At 40.3% G+C, this 23,524-nt stretch overlaps 1 protein-coding gene across 3 annotated transcripts in view; it reads right to left on the bottom strand.

Annotated features, from left to right (window-relative positions):
* LOC108690760 (POU domain, class 6, transcription factor 1) overlaps positions 1 to 23,524 on the bottom strand; it is a 123,264-nt gene that overhangs the window by 96,893 nt on the left and 2,847 nt on the right. For 2 of the 3 annotated variants that reach the window (XM_018198215.1, XM_018198217.1), the window contains exon 2: positions 15,087 to 15,382. In XM_018198215.1, the coding sequence (XP_018053704.1) occupies positions 15,087 to 15,353 (267 nt within the window). In that variant the 5' untranslated portion in view covers positions 15,354 to 15,382. Of the gene's footprint in view, positions 1 to 15,086; positions 15,383 to 16,327; positions 16,402 to 23,524 lie in introns of those variants that run through there. The other variant, XM_018198216.1, reaches the window with a different exon arrangement.

The following is a 23,524-nucleotide window of genomic DNA, read 5'->3' as shown; positions in this document are numbered from 1 at the left end:
CACACACACACACACACACACACACACACACACACACACACACACACACACACACACACACACACACATATAGGTACGCGTGTACACCCGCGCGAGAACTTCAGACCGGAATGCCCCTTGTCCAGTATACATCCAATATCAGAATCGGCCCTTCGCGTTTCCCATGCATTTATTCCTGTATAAGCAATCCCGCCTGCACGTCATTATATTTTTGGTATCTAATATATATTTTAACCGCAAGACTGTAGCATTTCATCTTGATCGACGACGCCTCTAATGAGATATATGCGTATACTATAATATAATTCTCGAGGCAATATTTGAATTTTTAATTGTAATATGTTACATATCTGTTAGAATTAAAAGGTAAAATATATCACGTCGATAACACATGTGACGATCAACATGCGATTTTAATAAACGGATTAAGTAGCCGAGGGCACATATATTAATTCGTGACGCTACACCATTTGCTTGCATAAGTTCTGACATCTGTACGAACAAAAATAGCATTGTTCAAATACATTATCGATTTACGGCAAGTTTTATATCGGACGTGAAAATATGTCTCGGAGTGGCGCGTAGCCTGCATATTTGCTGCTGCTAGAGAGTTGCGCTTCATGCTCGCTGTGTATTTATTTCTGCTCGAGTTAGTCTGTCGTTATTTTTCCAACGCCTAATGTATGTTTCAGCAACACGTATTCGTCTGCTCGTCCCTTTAAATTTCATAGTATGTATCTCCTAAATTTTTTGCATCTCTAACAGATGTAATCATAAGTCATTTCTCTCGTAATATTCACTTTTTTTATTCACATTTTTCGTCCGCGATTTTACTCAATTTGCAGATCTCTCCACTTTACGAAAGTTAAAAATCGGCTGCGCGAAAAAGAAAGACAAAAGACTATTACTTATATTGATGTCAATTCCATTTTTACTGCGCTTTATATAAAAATTACTAGAATTACCCATTTTTCTTTTCGTTTCCTTCATTTGCGGTTTCAAAAATCCCCGGAATTCCAGAGAGTAGCGTAAAAGAGAGAAAGGGGAAGAGAGAGAGAGAGAGAGAGAGAGAGAGAGAGAGGGAGAGAGAGGGAGAGAGAGGGAGAGGGGAGAGAGAGAGAGAGAGAGAGAGAGAGAGAGAGAGAGAGAGACAAGCTACTACACGGAATACAAAACAAAACTATCGCTTACGCGCGCAGCATCACCATAAATCCCAAGTGTATGGCTACGTAGGTCGTATTCGCGCGTGAGATAGTGCTCGGAGTGGAGAATGTATCAAAATCAGGCGCGAGGTTGCTTTATGGACGGGAACGCTCGTAAATACGCACTTCTGGTACTCCTGCTCGACTACGGAACGGCCGAGACTCCGGAGAAACTGCCTGGATACGTTAGGCGATAGAGAAAGGGCTACGAAATAGCTTCTACGGGATGCTAATAAAAGATAGAACTGGCTAGATAAACTCACGCAGGCGATATCGCTTCTCGCTAACGCTATTGTTCTGGACATCGTCATCTTCTGATCGATGTCGACGGTGAGAAACAATTGATTACACGAAATACTGGAGAGTTTAGGATTTTCAAGATCAATTTGAATTTTTTATTTTAGCCTGATTGCAGCAGCTGGTTCACGTTAATCTCAATTAATTTTTAATTTCCAATAATAGAATAATTAAATAATTTTCTTTATACGTTTATATTATGTATATTTAGCTTTATATTCTAAATAATACAAAAAGAGATGATAAAACATAAATCAGAATTAGTTAATGCAGATTTTTGGCGCAATTCAGCCAGAACCGTGCGATCGTATCGTAACTTTCGTTTAAGCGAGGCATGGCGGAAATAATTCCATTATGGCATTACGCAGGAAAAAAAGCATGTATTGTGTCCCGTATCTGTCTTGAAATTGCCGGCGGGGAAAATCCAGCCTCGGGAATACATTTTTAACATTAATACAAATTTTTATTATTTTTTTATCTTGGCAAAAAAAAATCCCTTTTATCGGAAAGTAATTACATACTGCATAATATATAAATGTATCTAAACCAGTAGCCCTTGTTTCCGTGTGTTCCGATGAAAAATTTGCGCTCCGTGTTTAAAAATTAATATGAAATTTTTTATTACTTTTTATCTCGGCAAAAAAATCTCTTTTATTGCAATATAAAATAATTACGTATTTTATAAAAAAAATTTCACGTAAAAAAGGATATGTTACGATCCAATTCGAAAATGAAAAAATTGATCGTATATTAAATATTGTCCGGTCGATTGGCATGAGTTCGCTGCATGAAGAGCGAGTCCGTATTGATGAAAGCCCCTTCTAATGCCAGTAATAATGTGCTAAAAAGTAGGTGCACTTTACTTAGAAAAAATGTCTTGACAATTCCAAGGCGTTAAACGAACACGCGAGAACGAGCGGAACACTTAAACGTCAACGGTTAACAGATACGAACCTTCGACGAGTGTTTCGCACGCATCGCGAATGTAGTGCACGCGTTTTACACGCACGCTCTCCGCAAAAGCGGAGTAGATTGACATTTTCAATCGCTCACGAACCGTTATTAAAACGTCATGTACACGGACGAGCGGCCGTCGCTTGACGGGAAAATTTGACTTACTGGATCTCGGCTGTCCCCCCGATTGCCTGGCCTGCCTTCCACGACTGTATTTTGCTTCAATCAATTACAAAATACTGGCGGCCAGCTTAACGACAAATGCACCGCGAGATGCAAGATAAGCGAGACTCGATAAGTTGCAGTTGACAAGAGACGGCAATGATTATCAAGTTTGTGCGACGCTTCTTGCGCTTCTTACGCTTCCTTCGTCGCAATACATACACACTAACAACCTGTAAAGCAAAGAGCTCGAGTGGATATTCATCATTTGCGTAAATTATTTTCATGTTGCTACACAGACTTCGTCAAATGGCAATTATTTATTCATGTGTTATAGTTCGCAGAACTATCAGATATAGAAAAATGCGCATAAAGTTTTATCATTAAATTATTAGAATTTAATTAAATTACTATAATTTAATTAAAATTATAAAAATTTCATACTTTTGATTTATCTCAAAGCGATCACGACGCTTTCATTTTTTTACGATAATTTTCATCAAACGATATGCTAATGTCTACTGATATTATCTACGAGAGTTTTGCTCCTTAATAAAGTATGTTTAACTCATTCCGCGGAACGCTTCAATTAGCACATTACGTCAGAGTCTTACATATGTCTTACAGAGTCTTACCGAAGAAATCAACACAATCGATTCCTTAGTTTAATACAATTGTGTCTAATACCTAAAGAACGCATCAATACTTCTCATTCTTAGCAAGTGAACGATCATATTATGCGCACCCAAGAGGACAATCATTCGTAAGGCGCATTCACAACGAGAATATGCTAACGGATTCCTGAAACATTTTCCCGAACGATTCCCACACGATTCAAAGTCTATGGAATTCCCTTACGAGTCGTAGAAATAATATAGTTACATCTTCAGTAGACGAGAAGAATGGATCGATGCGCCGTGATCGAAGTAACTTTCGCCGTATATGTGATATGTATGACTTCGTATGAGCGCATATATATATATATATATATATATATATATATTCACGTTTCTACTTATAACCGCATAAAATATCGCATCAAAAATCATTTTGGAAATTTAGAATTAAATGCAAAAGAGATAACCTTTAATTCATTGAATCATAAAATTGATAAAATGTAATAATAATACTTATTCGCTAATTCTCAAAATTTTGTATATAAATTTTATAACATTATATACGTAATTATTTATATTACAAAATAAAAAAAGAGAGAGAGCTTTAGCAGTGCAATAAATAATATGTAAATATATATGCAATATTTATATATTAATAAACTGTAATCAATATTCTTTCAGTTTTTCATTTAACGCAAACCAAATAAATTTTCCCATAAGATAAGATTTCTTCTTATTCTGTTATAATTTCTTGCATACATCTTTTCTGATACTTATTCAGTAAAAAAAATCGTATCCAGTTACTTAGAAACAATTCATGAATTTCAAAGTTCATGAATTATTTCTAAATAATTGGGTTATTCGTGTTTCCTTAGAGCATATGTACGTTCAAGTAAAAAGTAAAGAGGAAACAGATCGAAGATCTGTTTCAGACAGATACCGTATTTGTTGATCTTGCTTACGAGGAGGACTGCAGGATACAGCAGGACACAAGCGGGCCGCGTGAATGCAGGGAGCAAGGTGTTAGTCCGCACGGAATTTCCTACGCTTGATGCCGGATACGAGGCTTAATTGCACCGCCACACAATGTAAATATGCCGCGTCAGTTAACCGTCTGTCCACGTACACGCACGCGTAATACGCACGCGCATGAACGAAACCGACCGCTCTGTCATCTACGATAATGCCCGTTGTGTCATCGTTCACCAGTGCGTTATCATTCGCAATGAATTCTTCTAAATGTATCGCATCTTCCTCATTTGCCGCTGAATACCACTTTGTGTTTAATTTTCCGTTTTTACGGCTAATCGACATTATTTTCATTTTCGTATCATGTTTTCTTAGCGTGTATTATATCAAGATTATATCTTTTGATGTTGTATGTGTGTTTGTAACAAAAATTAATTATTCAGAAAATTTGTATTAACAAATACGAATTTCACAATATAATGAATATAATGAATATAAAATTATTGGATTCTTTATAGTAATAGAGATAATCATCAGTTTCAATGTTAAAAGAGCAAGATTGCACATAGCACGCTGAAATTTCTTTAGCTGATGCTCGTATTATTTTAGTTTCGGACGTCTGTTACTCCCGTAGATCCAAGCTACCTGACCACGTATTCCTCTTTTCCTTTCCACAGCACCGATAGAGAAACGTAAACAGTATGTACGGTGACCTCGCCGTAGGAAGTTTCTAATCCCTGTGGCGGGCTAACGTTCAAATCTACCATGAGCTCGCCTAGCGGATAGTTACACCTCGGTCCAGAGATACAGGTAATGCCTGTTTACAGATATCGGGGCAAACATTAATACAGAGTAGTCTCGGCGCACACCGGAGGATTATATTATTCTTGGGCAGCCGAACGGTCACTAACTTCGCAATGAAATTCATCCTCCAGGCACGAAGATTGTTTCCATATTTGTTCTCTGTTACGTAACGAACACCTTGCAACAACCATAAATGGATCCAAACGCGATAACGAAGTTAATTTACAAATTAATTCTGTTATTTATCAACATTACATTTCGATCGAAATTTTTACAAAGCCAGAAACTTACTGCTCATATCCTGTTTGATTAATACAACATTGCGCTTCGAGCTTCCAAATTGAATTTTTATAATTGTCAATTTATTACAATACAGACACTTTTGATAGCTTTAGATGCATCGACATTTCCAATTCCATAATTTAAAAGCAAGCTGATATTTGTCACTTTGTGTCATTATACGGACAGCGATATATTGGAGCTTACATAATTAATAATTGTTTTATTTTTCAAAGCAACAACATTTGTGTGCGAAATAACTAATATATATATGTTGAATAATATTTCTAATTTCTTTCCATTTTAGAAATACCGATAAATAAGAAATACACAATGTACACTTTCGACATCAACAAATCTATTTCTTATCATTCTCCTTCCATCCCTTCGCGTGAGACTCGAAGGCCAGAGACGAAGGATCGACAGTGACAGTTGCCTCTGAAGAGCGACTGGATGGCACCGACGAGACGCACACTCGTGCAGTATCATCCCTTTCAACCCTGTACTTAGGGTGACCATCTCATTTATATAGTAAAACAGAGTCGCGCAATGGTGAAGCAGGGACGGGAGTTGAGTTTGTTTGTCGAGCAAACGTTTGCCGACGACACCGCCGGACACTGGTGCCTAGCTCGCTCTGGTCCTTGGTACAAGTCTGTCCGGACCACTGGAGGAGGGTACAGGGTGGTGGAAGGGGTGGGGATTTAATACCATCTCCCAGGATGAACAGTGGTGGTCAAATAACTTTGCCAAGTGATTCTCTGCGACGGTATTAATGTGTCTGACCCTTTCGGATTTCTGCTCCATCGCGAAATGTCGATAATCTGTGGATGGTATCTTTCGTAGGTCATCAAACGAGCTCATCGATTCTGCAGCATAAATTGCATAGCATATAAATTGCTTTCGTCTCTTGCTGCCATCCGTTCTGTTCGAATAATTTTTTATATCTTGAAATGTATCGAACAAATCACTGTCATTTATAATTCACCTATATTTATATATTTCTTTTTTTATTTCATATTAAAATTAAATATACAATTCAAACTTACGATTTCTTTAAAAAATTATAATACCCATATTTAATTCATTGTTTAAATATAGAATGTATTTAATATTAAAGTTTATATATGAGGTTCGTGAATTCAAGATTCCATTCGTCTTATTCCAAGATCCAAACATCAAGGTCGTAAATCCATCAATAAATCCCTGCGCCCTCCTCGCGGTGACCACATTTGCTTAGGGATAAGAAGCAAAGACAAGCATACGGGGGCGGAGGTGTAAGTCTGTAGGGCAGTGAGGAATGGCTCGGTCTAGCGGGCCTTTAGCCCCGGCTTAGCATGTACTGGAAACACCATCCCCTATCCTTCGTGTCGGGGCCAAGTTATACCCGCAAACAGTCGTACATTAGTGCCTGCAGGAGTCCTGCAGGATTTATAAGGGGCGCCCGCGGGCGCACGGGAGGCTATGCGGCCGTCTCTCGATGGTTAAAACTAGAAGAGACGAAGTGCGGGCAGGGGTATGGGAAAGCGAGAAGATCCGAGAGGAGGTCAATCCAGCAGAGAGGGCACACTGCGAAAGCTTTACGAAATTCTAGATAGCTACGTTGACCCGTTGTTCGATTAGTAATGAGTTTACCGATATCTATGAAATCTGCCGATACTGTTCTTCATCTAAGCCAATCATATTGTTACGAAGCAACAAAGCGTTTTCCGCGATCCTTGTTGGAAATTCCACGTCTTATCGACATTTCGGACGATACGAGAACTTATTTTGACATTAGAGAATCAAAGTGCAATGCTCCTCTCGACTGTGCTGAAGTGTTTCAGGCCGGTTCCGCGCTTTAACGAGCAATTGGCACATACCAGAAACGGACGAAACATCAGCGACGAGTTTAAACTCTGGAGTCTCTAAGAGTTCCATTCGGTACGTGAGCACGTCGCCAGAGGGTTGGATCGGCTCCACGAGCAAGTCGGGGAGAGGGAGTGAGGGCCCGGTGAAGGGGTTCGGTCAGGGCCGGCCGATGCAGGAGAGAGAATGAGGTGGTGGGTGGTGTAGCCAGTGGTCAGCACACTTGGCCGACCCTACTTCGCTAACTAGTTTAATGATATATGTTGAGCTACAAGCGCCTTGATTAATCGTTAACTAATGTTGGACCTCGTAGTGTAGCAGTACCAGCGCACCATCGCCAAGCAGCACCGAGGTACGCCAGGATGGGTCGGGAAAGGGGTGGTGGCGCGGAAGACAGGAAGGGCGAAGGTTTCTACCGCAGCCTTACCCTCGTCGAATCCACTGCTCGTGAATTCGAGCGTGGCCAAACAGAAATCTAATCTCACTCAACGTATAATTTGATTTATGACTCGCGGCCGCGTAGTAACGAAAGGAGAGAGAGAGAGAGAGAGAGAGAGAGAGAGAGAGAGAGAGAGAGAAAGTGTGTGTATGAGAAAGAGAAAAAAAGGTCGCAAAGGACAAGAGAGAAAGAAAAGAAGGAAAAAACGAAGAAAAGATAAAAGGAAGGAACAGACCAGTTCCAAGGCGTCGATGCAATTTGTTGTAATGTCTATCGTTTTTCAGAAGAGGGGATGCGCATAGTTCGTACGCAAATTTACGTCTCACGAGATACGTCCCAAAACCCTCCTCAGCCTCCTCGAATTGAATTAACTCGGCGTCTTCCCCCGTCCTGAGCTCCGCACGTGGAACATTGGTCATCCCTAATTCGCTTATGGCCCTCGATCAATTAAGTCGTCGGCCATTCGCGCAAATCCCAGTGACCCTCCCCCTCCTTTCCTCCATTCTCCTGTACTTGCTTCAAGATAAAGCTCTCACTACGCATTATAACTGAATACGTTTGTCACGAATATAAATTTGTAAATGTCTTATATCATTGTATACACTGTATTTTTATCTCAATAAATTAATAATTCTGATAATTAATTTATCATGATACAAAACAATTTAGAACGATATTTTAACCATTATTTATAAAACAGATTTTTTTTTTAATTAAAATAACAATTTCAATGTGATTCAATAGTACTTTCATAATAGCACTTTCATAGAACAATGATATTTGCGAACATCGAGTTTGCGAAAATTCACGTTAAATACAAGAATAACATTGAAATTTCGATCAATTTAGAAATCGCTGATTATAGTTCGAATAGAATAGAACGACGAATGCGGTTAACATATCACGTTACCGAAAACGTTTCGCGGAGAAGTGCAATGGTAGGGAGAAGGGAAGTAGAGGGTGGCTCAGGGATGCAAGACACCGTGAAATTACCAGCAGAGTCTCCCATCCCCAGAGGGGTGGGTGGGCGGCGGAACGGACTCTGTCCACTCCGCGCCCTAGGAACCACTGTCCAGGCGGGTATTTGTCTTGTCTCCTTGTTTATGAGATCCAACATTGTTATTTGGCACCGCACCGGGGAGTTCTCGGTGCCATGCGGCCGGTAGTTTCCGGCGAGTTTCCTACTTTAAAAGGCCGCGTCCCGGAGCGCGATTACGTTCTGACTTATCCGCGGTTCTTCCCGCTCCACGATCGTCTTTAATCAAGGTCCGCTTGGACACTCGCGAGATACGATTAAACTTTGCACCAACAACGTCAGACAATGTAAAGTTCGGACTTTTCGACTAGACTATTTGAAATTAAGTTTTTCGTAAAATGTAGAAAAGTTGTGTTCCGATCTAAATCATTTTTAATCTTTAGAAAACGGGGTTCTATTTTTTAAATCTTGCACTTTTTCCTTAAGTAAGATTTGTTATAATTCATTATTTCATTGTATTTCTTGCCTCAAAATATGATGACACTGTTTCACTATAGTGGTCCTTTCATCCTGTAAAGATTAATACTGCAAATTCATACGTCTAAAGTCAGTACATTAATACTTAATGTACATTTAAAACATGCAATTTATTTAAATAATTAAATTTCAATGATAAATTTGCTTTTTTACTAATGTCGAAGATAAACATAACTGTTTTTCATTCATTGTCTGCGTGTTGGGGAATAATAGGAGCGTGGTTAATCGTGACAATGCATTAACGTATTACACGTGAGTTATCACAAGCAATGCGGAGTTCATTCGATCTAAAGTATTCATAATAATGATCGCATTGGCACGGAATTTCTCCGGAGCATTATCGTTAGGTTAGGCCGCATTTTCAATTAAATTATCCGTCGCAATCGCGGCACCTTATCGTAAGTGTAATATGTTCTCGATTGCGCGGCAAATATCGAACTGGTTCGGACAATAGTACCATATATGACTAAGCGAATTGCAATCACGTTTCCGTTGTGCTTAGCGTTGCTCGTCGCAAGATATATTATTTTAAATCAATCGAAATAATGTTATCTGCCTCATTTACCCAGATTATTTATCCAGATTAAAATTCTTTTCTCTTTTCGCAAAGTTGATCATATTCTTTGTTTTATAAGTATAAAATAAAGATTGCAACTATAAATATTGATATCAGGAGTAATAACGATATTGTTGAATAAATATCGGCGATATAAACGAAATAAACGATAAACTCTGAATTAAGATAGTTAAAATTAATCGATTGAAAAAAAGAAAGAGAGAGAAAACAATACTAAAGATAATCATTCTGTCGCGTAACTGATCTACTTGCCATTACAGAAAGATATAGAAAAATTATATATCGGGAGATTTCTCACGAATAAAATAATGGTTGGTCCGTTCGTAGAGTATTTAGTTATATCAGAGAATTGAATTCTTAATCAAAGTATATGAATTCTTGGAACCTCGTTGAAAGATGCACCGCAATTAAATTAGTGTTGACCGAGCAGTGGACGTAGCATGTGTTTCAAGTGTAGATGATTAAGTATGTGGGTCATTTTAATGCTTGTCAAACAACCGAAAGAAACACCCTTCCTCCTTCATCATAGGATATTACTCGTCTGATCGCCTGATACGGACGGCAAATTCGAGCGAATTAAATCTGCTAAAGCCACATTATTCCTTTAAAAGTGTGCATGATAAATGTTCGTTACAAAAACTCGTCAGCGACTATATCGTGACGGAATTGGCGCAAGGAAGGGTGAGTGAAGGGAGGATACGGAGGGGTGCTGCGTTGGAATCATATCAGGGTGGAGATTGAACGAATGACACCGTGAGCAAATTTCTGCGATCGGTAGAACGACGAAAGCGAGCGTCACCCTCAAAGAGCGTCCGGCAATTAATTTTACAAGGGCGCAAAAGAAAGCAAAAAGTAAACAGCCCGGCGCGCATCCCGGGTCCATCGTCGCGACGATGGGTTTTATATCTCCGCTAGTTGTCAGGCCAACGAGTTCTGCCTCGTTGGCCACCGCGTATAATGTCCACCGTCAATATAAGCTGTCGGATGCTTTTTCCTAAATTGACAGATTTTCAATTTAATCAAGTTCCAATCTAATGGAAAAATGCCCGATCTATCGGTCGCGCGAGTAAGTGCGCGCGCACACACACACACACACATACACACACACACACACACACACACACACACACACACACACATACACGTATGTGCAGCGCGTCTGTGTGCGTATATGCCGACGGGGATGCATACCGAGAGAATGTATGGCCGGCGCGCGCGGAGGGGCCAGATTGAAATAATACTTTTATGTTTAATCGCAATCGAGGAGCCGGCGACGACGCGGAACCACCCGCCGATCTCCGAGATTAATCTATTGATAAACATTCCATCACTCCGCGAATATCATGTGAGAGAAATAGACGACCATCGATAGAATATCTCGGCGTTTTATTCTTTTTACTTCTTCCACTTTTTTTCATTCTTCTTTTTGCCACCCATTTCCATGTTCGTCGTTCTGACCGCGTTGCTTTACGGACGATCGCCCGTCAAACGTACGTTTTTATTAGCTAAATCTTTTGCGACTGGCAAGTATAATAATGCGTCATAAACCTGTGGATTTTTTTTTACGAAAATGCGATTGTGCTTCTCGTTCTTGGATCGCTGATGTGACTGAACATAGGTTACTATCTGCACTGGTCGTCCGCGTTAAATCATAATCGCGTAGTAAAAACAATTTGTTTATGCAAGAACATTATCTCTCAAATTATCCTTTCTGCAATCGGAAATGCGGAAAGAATAGAATCGTCGAGTGATTTTCGTTACACTGATATTTCCTGATAACAGCCTATTCCATACAACCAGCGAATATCATTATATACTGCATGTATAAATAAAAACATAGTGCGACGCGATAATCAGATTTTTTATGACCAATCAAGGTACGAAACATCTCAGCGAATCAAAAGTCGACTGCTGGCACGAGATGACTGCTTCTCGCCCGATTCTAATCAGCAGCTGCAGAGACCTGTGCGAGAGGAAGGTTTCGCTCAACAATAATCATAATAATTGTGAAATCCGATCGAAATGCAATTGACTCGCTGAAATGAGCCACCGAGGTAATGAGATCCGATCTGTCTGGGTGTTCGCGACTCCCTTGAATCGTTTACCTTCAATCACTTTCTTGACAGATGCATTTACGGTCGGGACTGATGGCCATCAAGCTGGAATGCGCCTTACGGCGTATCGATCCATCGGACGGTCAACGCGCCGGATTCAGCTACGTGAAATTTGCGTCTTCGGATTCGAGAGGGTCTAGATAGGGTCGCTGCTTCTGCGGCAAAGCCTGTAGATGGTTTAGCGGCTTCTATCGTGTGACCGGTGAAATCTTCGGGACCACGAGTGGAGGAATATTCGTGACGATGCATCCGTCGAGCGTTTAACGGTTTCCGGTTCGCAGATGTGTCTGTGAGATACGCGAATATTTGCATATATATGCACATTACTGCGGTCTTTGCGAATGCAAAGGGTGCTCGATCCGTTTCGAATTTGCGTTTCTCTAATATTACGCGATATATTCGTTTCATATTTTTACATTACCTATACTTTATATATACACATTTCCGTACTTTCGTAGAGCGAATCGTTTGTCTTTATTGATCATTTAAATACTTTACTTCGCGAAAAATTTCAAGCTGATAATATGTGCGCGTAGCTTTTTACGAATCCTTTAGCTAATGTCTAATTGATTATGCAGACGACCTTGTGCACCTCACAAAATCTCTGTTTGTTCTTTATATCTTTGTACTTATTAGCGTCGCTGAATATCCATTATTCTGCTCTAGAAAGAGAGATATTCCGCAATTAAGAGGAACGGCTAATGGCACTGAGGGGGTCGTTAAGAATACCGCGTTCAAAGGTCTAATAATTTATGATTGTCGAACAGAAGTTCGAGCGACTGTGAAACTCTACTGCGAATGAGATGAAATCGCGGATAAATTATTCCGCTGATATAACACTCTTGCGCGTCTTCGTTCATCGATCGATTCCGTAAAGTGTACGAGATTTATTCTCGATGTTCCCGATCGAGAAAATTAACAATGTCGCTACGTCGACGGTCGCAGGGGAATTTTTTTACGCGTAAAAAACTGGACGATGATGATCGATCACGTCAGGAAATTCCTCCTTTTCGTCGCTGCGTATTTTGCCACGGAAGTGCGGACGGCATTATTATCCGTCCTGTTGTTTACGTGCACCTGTGGGATGTTCCTTTTTGCCGGGAGCGAATGAAACATTCTCCTTCTTTTGCACGTAAATTGCACGCTCCGTTCTCAGATGCGAGCCGGGCATTAAGTCCGTGCGTGGAGTCCGGCATGGATACCGTGTTTGCCGACGGGATAATAGTGTAATGGATGGACAGGGACAACGAGCTCTAAACGGAGACTGCCGTTTTCGAGACTCTAGTCGAGACGCGTTGTCGTCGTTTCTAGTGTATCGCGATTGTTCTTCTCCGTCGTTTAATTGGCATCATTGTCGAATTCTTCGTAGAGTCTAATTCTTTACGTTTAAGAATATCATGCGGCTTGCGTTATAGCAATTAAGATCGTAAAGTAACGCATCAACGCGACGTGACTTCATTATATCATTATCAACAAAGCGGTTTGTGTTGTGACGCTAGAAATTTGCTGTAACGATTTACGATAGACTTACAGATTACTTTTATATTCGCTATGATATCTCTGGATGAATGGTATTGGCTTATAGATTACATTTACATTCCATTTTTAAAACTAACGAGAGACGACTCTGTAGAAAGTCGATAAGTGAGAGTTAATTGTCCCAAAGGAAAGTAGACACGTTTGACGACTAGTAATCCCCGGACGCTTGTTTGCTAAAGTTTCCCTACTGGCTAGTCCGATGTGCAAGCATCGACAAAACTGGTCATCGTTCATTGAAGCGGGTACATATAAGCTACGTGCAAATATTTTCCGCTTTACGATCGCACAGCTGGAGAAGTCAGGGATTTCCTCATAATACTTTACCTCGTTCTAATGACTTACAACTATCGTTGCTTACAATTTCACTACATGAGAAATAATTAACGATCGATTTGTCATTCATTAATGAGTTTTCGCTCCGCTTGTCCGCATCTCCCGATCGAAAAAATCTTTCCTAATTTTTATATAAATCTCATCGCCGTATTTCTCCACACGAGTAAGTTTTACATTAATATCGATAAATTCATGTAATGTTAGTGATAGTATTTATAAAATGCGATTTGTTTGCGATTAACATTCAAATTATTTTTAATACCGAAGATTACTGGTCAGACAGATTTGATTAAAAAAAGAGTCAACAAAAATTATTTTATTCTATAGTTGGAAAATTTATGTATATAATATACTTTAAAAAACTACACTATTAGAAATTTTGATATTTTATCTTTTCAATTTATCCACATGGTTTTTGCTACTTTGTTTCAATATCTCGTAAATGAGAAACAAGTTGCGTTATGTTAGCAGGCGATCGATCGCTTAATATGATGATTAGTTTCCTGTCAATTCACATATGAATTATATAATATTTTTATCTCTGTTAGTTTGCAATCATTTTAATACTACAAAATATAGCACTCAAGATTGCGTAAGAAACCAGACTAACGACTTTCTTTTCGAATAATTATTTGATATTTAGATATGCTATCATACTGTGATCATGACAAGAATCTACTTTATACACTACGTATAAATTGTGCATTATATAATTCTATAGAATTAAATTCTATCACGAGAATTTTGGTTCCCGGATATTAGCGAATGTTACGTAACCTCTTGACATAAATCGATATACAAAACTACCATTGGTTTAACGTCTGATATTACCAGATCAAATTCTCTAAAAAAAAGATTTTGTTAAATACGTTTTAAAAAAATACAACACACGTTAACGAACGAAATCGCGTATACCGACTGCCTATCATCTTTGTGGAAGTCATTCGAGTACGTTTTATTTTGTACGTTATACAGGCCAGAAAGATCATTGGCCGATTTAGGTTGAGATGCGTCATGGCAGCTACTTAACCATACAATTGGTTGTCATTGACACACAAAACCGTTAATAACGAGTGTGATGACCATTTCGATCGCTGTATGCTTTAGCACTGCTATAGCGATATCTCGATCACTTCAATCAAAGCATGGGTCGAGCAATCGCCTAAGAATACTAACCGACAGAAATAGGCCGTCGGTATCTTACATAGTAATTAACTACTTGCTACATCAAGCAGCTAAAATATATACATTACGCCGAAATAATTTTCCAGAGACTGTACGTTCGTTTTTGCAGCAGTAATTGTTAATGCTTGTCATGCAATGTGTTACGATTTCGCTCAAGCGTAAGCGCTCGGCGAGCAAAACACATCGAAAATGAACAATCAAAAGCAGTTAATCGATTCCCAGCATCAATAATCGACGAGAGGAATTCCTGCGCTTACCTCGCTCTTGAGATTCAATGGCACATCGCAGGGGGCGTCCAGCTCTGCCTCCGCTTTCACCTGATGAGACAGCATACTGAGGCTGTGCCGGGGCGGTACGGCGGTCGCCAGCATGTTGGAATGCTGTAGATGCTGAAGACGAGGCTGGAGATGGGGCTGGTGGTGATAAGGCGGCGACAATTGGGTGTTCAGAGTGCGAAGATCAGCTGGCGGGGAAGCGGGCGCAGCAGTACTGCTCTGTTCCTCCTCGGCCGAACCCTCCGCCATGTCAGCCTTGCATCCCGGGGACTCGTAATCTGCAAATCGACCAAAACTCTCGGAGGACCGTTCTAATAGCGGGCGCGCCGCCGCGCAGCTCTTGCCTGGTAGGACGCAATCCCATTATAGCACGAATATAATTCGCGCGTTTCGATTCAATAGCGCGAAACGATTGCGTCGCGTCGTGCCTAATAACGATCTCGCATTCGATTTAATGCTATTTTATGAATCTGAGGAAATCGTAAAGGAATCACGTACGCGCGATTTTCATTATGAATATAGAGTTCACTCGAAATATAGAGCTCTCTCTCTCTCTCTCTCTCTCTCTCTCTCTCTCTCTCTCTCTCACACACACACACACACACACACACACACACACACACACACACACACACACACACACACACACTAGAAAATCTCGAAATATAATTAAATATAATAATCAAATATAATTATATATTTTTATATAAGTGCGTTGACTTAATGACTATTAAAAAAAAAAGAGCAGCTGTATACGATATTTCTCTTTAATAAAAGATGAAGCAATTTTTCACAAAAAATGAGAAAGCTTGTTAAATCGATAATTTGGATTACTTTTGATTTTTCAAGGACCAGGGGAGAAAATGACATGCGAGATGCTAATTAAATCGGCGCGACATGACTCGCATCAGCCATATCGAACGGTAGCGCGTGCAGCTGTTAAGAATGCAGACACTGGAAATTAGAAGGAGTCCCGTTCATCTTCCAACTTCAAAGCAAAAACATTTGGTTGGCGCATCGCATCGGATGAGAGATAGAGAAAGGAAGCGGCATAGCGACGCGAGAGGCATCGAGGGAGGTTTCAGAATAAAATTGCCGCGACTAACGCGCGTTACCGCCCGCAGTCATCTCCTCCCTCCTCCTCTACCCCGCATTTATCCGCCTAATTATTTTTATCTAAGCGTTCAGTTAGTAAGAATTCAAGGGCAATGAAATCACACTACCATCTGGACAGGCCGTTCCCTCGTCGCCTTCTGCTCGCCTTCGTCTCTCGTTTCTCTACCACCATCTCTCCGCCACCTCCACCATCGCGCCTGCCTCGTCGCGCCGCGACGGCCGTCGTATACTTGGTGAACGCAACTAATAACATCTGCTTCTATTTTTGCGCTGGCCCGAGTCCAGCGCTTTACTTTTTAAAAGCCGCGCGCCTATGACGAACGGCTGGATGGATCATCGAGCGGAAGCCCGGGCGTGGGGGGCCGAGAGTGAAACGAGCCGGTTATTCTGGACAAATTATTGTCAAAGGGCGAGAAAACACCTTCTGCCTGCGAGCTACTTTGTTCCTCATAAAAGGCGTTTTATAATGGCTATCGTAAAAATATTTGATGCTGTGCTTTAAAACGGCAGCGTGTTTATAATAAAAGCGTTAGGTTGTTGAGTACCAAATAGACCGCTCACAAGTGCAAACTCTAGTGTTAATGTCGCCTGTTTCCTATAAATATGGGTGTCTTAACACGCCCGCGATATGTGGCATCTGCTTAGCGACAATTGCAAAAGTTTCTCAAGACGCCGAGATGATGAAACGGGAGCGAGAAGTTGGAACGCGCGTTTTTTTTCTACGCGAAGCCGCAGACTGCCGCCGATTGCTGTGGCTTTGAACTTAAAGTGATTTATACCATACTTCACAAACTGAGAAGCGAGAAAAATTATCAAGATTTATTTCTGCATCTGTTTGACATTGTTCACCTGTTTTCATATTATTTTACTACACTTTCAATTCATCGAGCAAGCACAATCATCTTCAACATCCACAAATTTGAAATAATACAATATAAACTTGAAAATAAATTAATTTTTTAAATATATTTATATTTTTAAATAAGAAATAGTTAAGAAATAATTTTAATAAAAAGATATTCTTTAGATATCGCGAGATATTTATTGAACAGTAGAAATATTTCAAGATAGAAAGGAGAGTCTATTATTCAATAATCTCGCGATTTCTAAAGAATATCTTTTTTCTTTTCTGACATAGATAATACGATCTCTTAGCATTTTGTATAAAAATTACATAAATACATTAATTGGATGTGATATTTTTAAATATATATAGTAAGATGATTTATGCTAAATTTTTTAATATGTAAGTTACTTTTATATACTTTTACTTATTGTACCACGGGAATTAACAATGGCATGTATATAATATTGTGGAAAGACAAAATTATTATACTTTAACAATCGTATTTGTCTCACATCAATTAAAATGGTAAAATAAATCAGTTCAGTATGCAGAAACCGCAGCTAGGCGAAGAGATCGCATCGATCATCGCTACGAGGAATTAATTTACGCAACGTGCAACGAGAGGAGCTTTGCCGCTAATTAAGCTGATTAATAAGCATTATTCGATTTTTGTGCCATAGGAGTGGCTACCGATAAATGGCTTGTAGGTTAATTCTCATTGATGCCCGTCGTGAAGACAAAACTGTCATACGATAATTTTAGCTTTAGGCGTTTAATATATCTTGATGTTAATATTATGCGAATTAAAATTAATTATACGAAGATTTTTTTATTTTTATGATAAAATAAAATGTTAACTTATACATACGTATCTAGGAAACAAATCTTAGAATATTCAATCTTTAAACATTTTTTTCCCATTTTTTATAAGAACGTGCCATCGGAGCAAGACTGTATGCAACCTATCTTTTTTCCGTTTGCAGTCATTAATTTCCGTCGGAATCATATTAATCGCTGTAGGGCTGCGCCCGTGAAATTACTAGACGCTTTAACCACTGGCTGTCCAAACCGAATTCGTCCGCAGCGATTATTATATCGCGTCCTGAGGTCTAATGCCGGGTATTCCGAAAGCTAGCCAATTAGTATCGTCGATTTGGATGCTTTAATGAGAGTGCGGTTTCATTAGCGTATCGCATCGCCCTCACGGTTTGTGATTTGTGAAATAGAAGAGGAATTCTTAACCAGACGAAGATATCGCGAGTGATTATAGCGCGATCGTTCAAACGTCACCATAGCCGACCGTTTGAAAATTGGTACCTTCATCGTGCGACCTTGAAAAATGCGTTATTCGATCAAGATCACATAAATCTTTCGAAAAAGGTAAGAGACTACCCGCAGGGTTCTTCTGCAAGATATTCGACATACAAATTAAATCGGGCATTCTACGTACGGGCAATATTTTATGTTCCGTCCAGACTACTCTGTTTAAAATTCTCGATTTCTCTCATACGATCGAGTTATTCTCTGGAACGACAAAATGGATTTCCTTTTTCATTGTATCGCCAGCCTTCTTTCAACGGCGACTTTTCTGCTGTAGTAATCACTCGCTGAATAAATGGTGAAAGTTCATGTAATAGGATGCGCGATTAATACGCCAAGGCGATTGATATGAGAATCACTCAGGATCTCCGAAAGCAATTAAAACAGGCGCGTTACGCACGATGCTATCATCTGATCAGACGCGACATGATACGATGCATCCTTTTCTACCGTGTGAAGAAGTTTTCGAAACCTGACAGTCATCCACCCTCGGGAGGAGTGTCCTCGGGCGACATCGTTTCCTGATTTTGTCATGTACCTTTACATTCTTCTTTCTCACTTCTTCTCACGTCAGTCAGCCCATGTCTTTCTTTCGCGTCTTGCTGTTAGCCCGCGGCATCCATATCACTATAATGCACCATTTCGCATTATAGTTCTATAAGCGACATCGTCGACGACAACGACAACGACGACGACGACGACGACGACGACGACGACGACGACGACGTGGAAGCAGCGTTAGCGGCAGCGTGCAATTAAGGGGTTGATTGATGTTAATTCAAAGGATAATTAAGAATGTTGCGCATAAAAATCCAGTAATTTATGGTCATTGGAGATAATTATATGTTGACCAGCTTGTAATTGCAAGCGCTTCGTGGTATAGCGCGCATATATGCGTTCAGGGTTCGCGGGTAGCTACCTAGTAAGCGATGGAAATGTGTGTGTGTGTGTGTGTGTGTGTGTGTGCGTGTGCGTGCGTGCGTGCGTATGTGTGTGTGTGTGTGTGTATGTGTGCGGACCTCTTAGAGCGTGTGCGGGCGGGGATATACGGTCTCAGATCGCGGCTTATTATAGGGGCCAGTAGATAAGGTGGGTTTAGAACAACCGGGTGCCTCTGGCCAGCAGATAGTTTCTATGTAGCCGCCAACATTCTCCTCTTGGTACGACGCCGCTCCGGGCTATGGAGGTGTGTATATACCATCTAAGCCAAAGCCTCCAAGCCAGTCGCGATTTACGAGGCCGACTTCTAACCGTCAAGACGGCAGTTTTAGAATTTTAGGCCCGGTTCAATTCGCGCCCGACGCGCCGCGATGCTGAAATCGCGGTGCTGCGTGTCTGGGATATACGCTCTCTGTGTGCGATGTTCAAGTCGTCGCTATAAATAACTAAACGCGGATAATCGCCATATGGCCACGCATGCAACGAACCACTGACCGTTTCTCCGTAGCACTGACGATACTTCGCTTTCGATTTCCTGGTATAAGTCTATTCATCGAGAGCTTTTCGCTCGAGCCGCGAATTGCGCGTCAGTATTTCTAATTTCGTTTCTTGAAACGGTGACGCAGAGAGAATCATTTGAATCGCGTTTGTCTAAACCATTGATAAATTTCTCATAACTTTTAATTTTGAAATGATCAACAAATAAGATTTATTTTTTAAAAAGTCCGAAAAAGTCTTCAATTCATCGATATGAACAAAAGGGTGAATAACATGATAGAAGAGAATATGGGGTGTGTGGGTAACCCTCCTACTTAAAACAGTGCCAATAAAAAGATCCCAGCGGGACCAGTTGGCAACCGCCCATCGCGACATTGTCCTTGTCGAGTCTTTTTTTTTCACGATCCCGTAATCAACCAGGCGCCCTAATGGCAAAGCATAATCGTGGCTTTGTGGCGTCTAACCAAGTATTAATGCTAAAGAGAAGTAAGAAAGGAACTCGCGCGCGCGCACATGAAACGTGCTTGTGTATGGTCGATTCGGATTACCCGATGGATACTCGCGCCAGTTTGCTACGATCGAGCAGTAAATGCAATATAATAAGCGTACGATAGATTAAACCGCTTCGTGCTACCCTTCTGTATAGCAGTTTCGCTTCACCGGCACGAGCGAGCATAATTAAGGCGAGCGTACAAAGAATCCGGCCGCATCCGTGTTGGTTAATTCGCATCGACCTTTAACTCGCGTACGTACATAGGCATATCGGCTAAGGTAATGGCCGTTTCGTGCGATACCATTCTGTCAGAAATCCGAGGGGCTTTGTCCCGAGTCACGAAACGCAAGGATTAAACTGAACAGCGCGCCGTTAATGCGACTGTGCGAACGCCTCGCGTCGAGATTGACGCTCCGTTTCAGAGTATGCGCGTCGTAAGAGCGTATGCGTGAACGCGTAACGCGCGCATCGTCGGACGCGAGAGTGCCCATAAATCGGCGCCGAAGGGAGTTCGGCATCAACATGCGTTATCCAAGACGTGATATTTTACGCCCCCATCGGAATTCCGCTATTACAAACATTTTACATTATTCCGGTAAAATTCTTTTTCGAGACGGTAATCGAAGCAAAAGTCTAATCCCGTACACAGAAATGAGTTCAGCGCACGAAAATAGAATTGTATGCGCGAAAAGGTTCTGGCACAATGACGAACGTCTATTATTAATTCATGTCACGTGAATTAAAAATGCTATTTCCTTATTATATTCAGGATAATCACGTTATTCGACATCGCGTCTAACGAGATGAAAAACTGATAAAAAGCGTGACTTTACGCTAAAATTTGGTACCGCGAGGAGGAGAATGCCTAACTGCGCGACGTATCGTCGAAGACGCAGGAAGAATATTTTATACTTTACGGCGCCAGTGTCGTTGAGGTTTTGCCGGATAAAAAAAAGTGTCAGCTCTCGCTGGCTAAATCAGAGCTCCGAGTGCATTAAACTCCGTGAATTACCACAAATAGAACTTTAACCGCACATGCCCATTATAATGGCACCCCCTGCTGAAGATGTATTTACGTACTAAACCGTCTTCTCGTGGCTCACGCTGAGTCGTCGGAAATTAACATCTGGCCCCAAAAACACGCTGCACGGTTCATTGGATCTTTTTTTTTTTTTTTTATTCTTATAGGCTAACTGTTCCATTAGAAATGCTTTCGATTATTTGCAGATGAGTGCACGTTCTTACTTTTAAAATGGTTTAATTATTCCTACTTATTAAAAGATAGATCAGTTAAATGTTATTATATAGCAAAGAAAATTATATATTGTAATTTTTAAAGAAAAAGGAAAAAGAATGTGAAAGAGGAATAAAAAGGATAACTTAAAGGATTACCTAGTCTTCTTAATTCATTGGCGTTTTCTCCCCTTTACAAAAGAAAACATTAGTAGCGTGTTGGAGACAGAATGATTTTGAAAGTGGTTTTACATGTAAATTAGGTCTATTAAAATATCAGAATATAGTTTAGCCGACATTTAAAAATACGAGGGCTGAGGCAACTCTCTATCCGTCAAATCGTAAGCCGCTCCGAGCTATTACGTGCGTGCGTGTTTCTTCATGAATTATTAGAATTAATGAGCTCGCGCACACATTGCTTTCTTTCTACTATGTTGCGAAGGCCAATCATAAATATGCCGACGGAGAAATTTCGGAGTAACAAAGCAACATTACCTTTTTACGCCACAAAGTTTATTAAGTCACTAATGTATTTCATGCAAATAATATAAGTCAATATAATGTAATATTATTTTCTAGCAATTTCTTTCGCCGACAAATAAATATTTGCGAAAATAAAGAGCTCGGATTTTTTTTCATAACATACATAAAGAATCAACAGAGATAAAGAAATTTCGTTGTGCATTCGCAATTTGCATAAGCAATAAGTAATCATTACCGTTAAGCAGCAGCGTGTGAAACGATGGATAAGCGTAACACTTTACACTTGATACACCGAGTTTGCAGCAAAACTTTCTTATTCGAAATGATTTCCGAGTCGATAATCGATGAAGATTCAGGTGGAAAACAGAAGCATGCACGGCTGTAAAGCGAGCTGGAAGGTGGAAGTGGGTAAAGTTGTAGAACGAAATGTTATCGTGCGCCGGATTGTCGGCAGGGGTTGAACCGGGTGAAGGGGAAGCCTTGAATGGGGAAGCCGAGAGCGGGAGCAAGGGTGATGAGAATAAGAGGAAAGAGAGAAAAGGAAAAGAGGGAAAGAGAGAGAGAAAAAGAAGCAAAAAGATATAAGAAGGGAATTCATTTTCTTGACCTCGGCAACAAATACAGTAATTGCATAGCGATCTTTGATTGTGATTCTTTCGAATTAATTTGCAATAAAAAAATTCTCACTGATCTTTTCTCCATAATAATAAATAATTTTCAATAGTTTAATTGCAATAAAATAATTAATATCTTCCTTTTTCTAATATGGATTAAAAGAAAGAAAACGATAAATGTTCAATATTTTTTTATGATATAATTTTTGTCGTAAGAAATTGTTGAACATTTATCGTTTTTTTTTTTACATATATTATGCATAATATTATGCATAATATGTAGAAAATTTAAAACAAAGCCTCGCTAAAATCCGGCATCATTTAGTCAAGATAAAATGCCTCGCTTTCTTTGTGTCGATTCCAAAGCACCAAACTCCAACGATATCGCGAGTCAAGTGTTTCCTTTGGGATTTTCTGCTTTCAACTCTCTGCGTCTATTCCCACCGACAATGATTCGCTTGGCCAACCCCGACTATCTCGCTTCCACTTTCAGTGGCTAGAATTTACCGTTCTCCCTCTCTGCTCCAACCCTCTCTCTCACCGACCCTCCGTGTTCCCGAGGCGGCAAGCAAAGAACTCTCCTACCCTCGGGCAGCTCACACTGATTTTCCACCCTCGTCACCCTTCCCATCCACTACCATCACCCTCTCTTCCTCCACCCCTGCTTCTGCCTCCTCTCCACCCCCAGAGCTCACGCCGTCACTCGTAGTCACGCCACCAACACGTGCTCCTGTTTACCTCTCCGGTCATATGGTCGGGGAGGTAACGCGATGCACATTCAATGACATTGCCGTTTAATCACAAAAATATCTGCCAACATATGTCGGTCGATCAAAAATTTATGCAAATTAGAAGTATTAAGATATAAAAATTATTT

This window comes from Atta colombica, unplaced genomic scaffold (genome assembly GCF_001594045.1).
Source record: "Atta colombica isolate Treedump-2 unplaced genomic scaffold, Acol1.0 scaffold35, whole genome shotgun sequence".
Taxonomy (NCBI): Eukaryota; Metazoa; Arthropoda; class Insecta; order Hymenoptera; family Formicidae; genus Atta; species Atta colombica.
The sequence above is the reverse complement of the archived record's forward strand: the minus strand, read 5'-3'. Positions and strand labels throughout refer to the sequence as shown.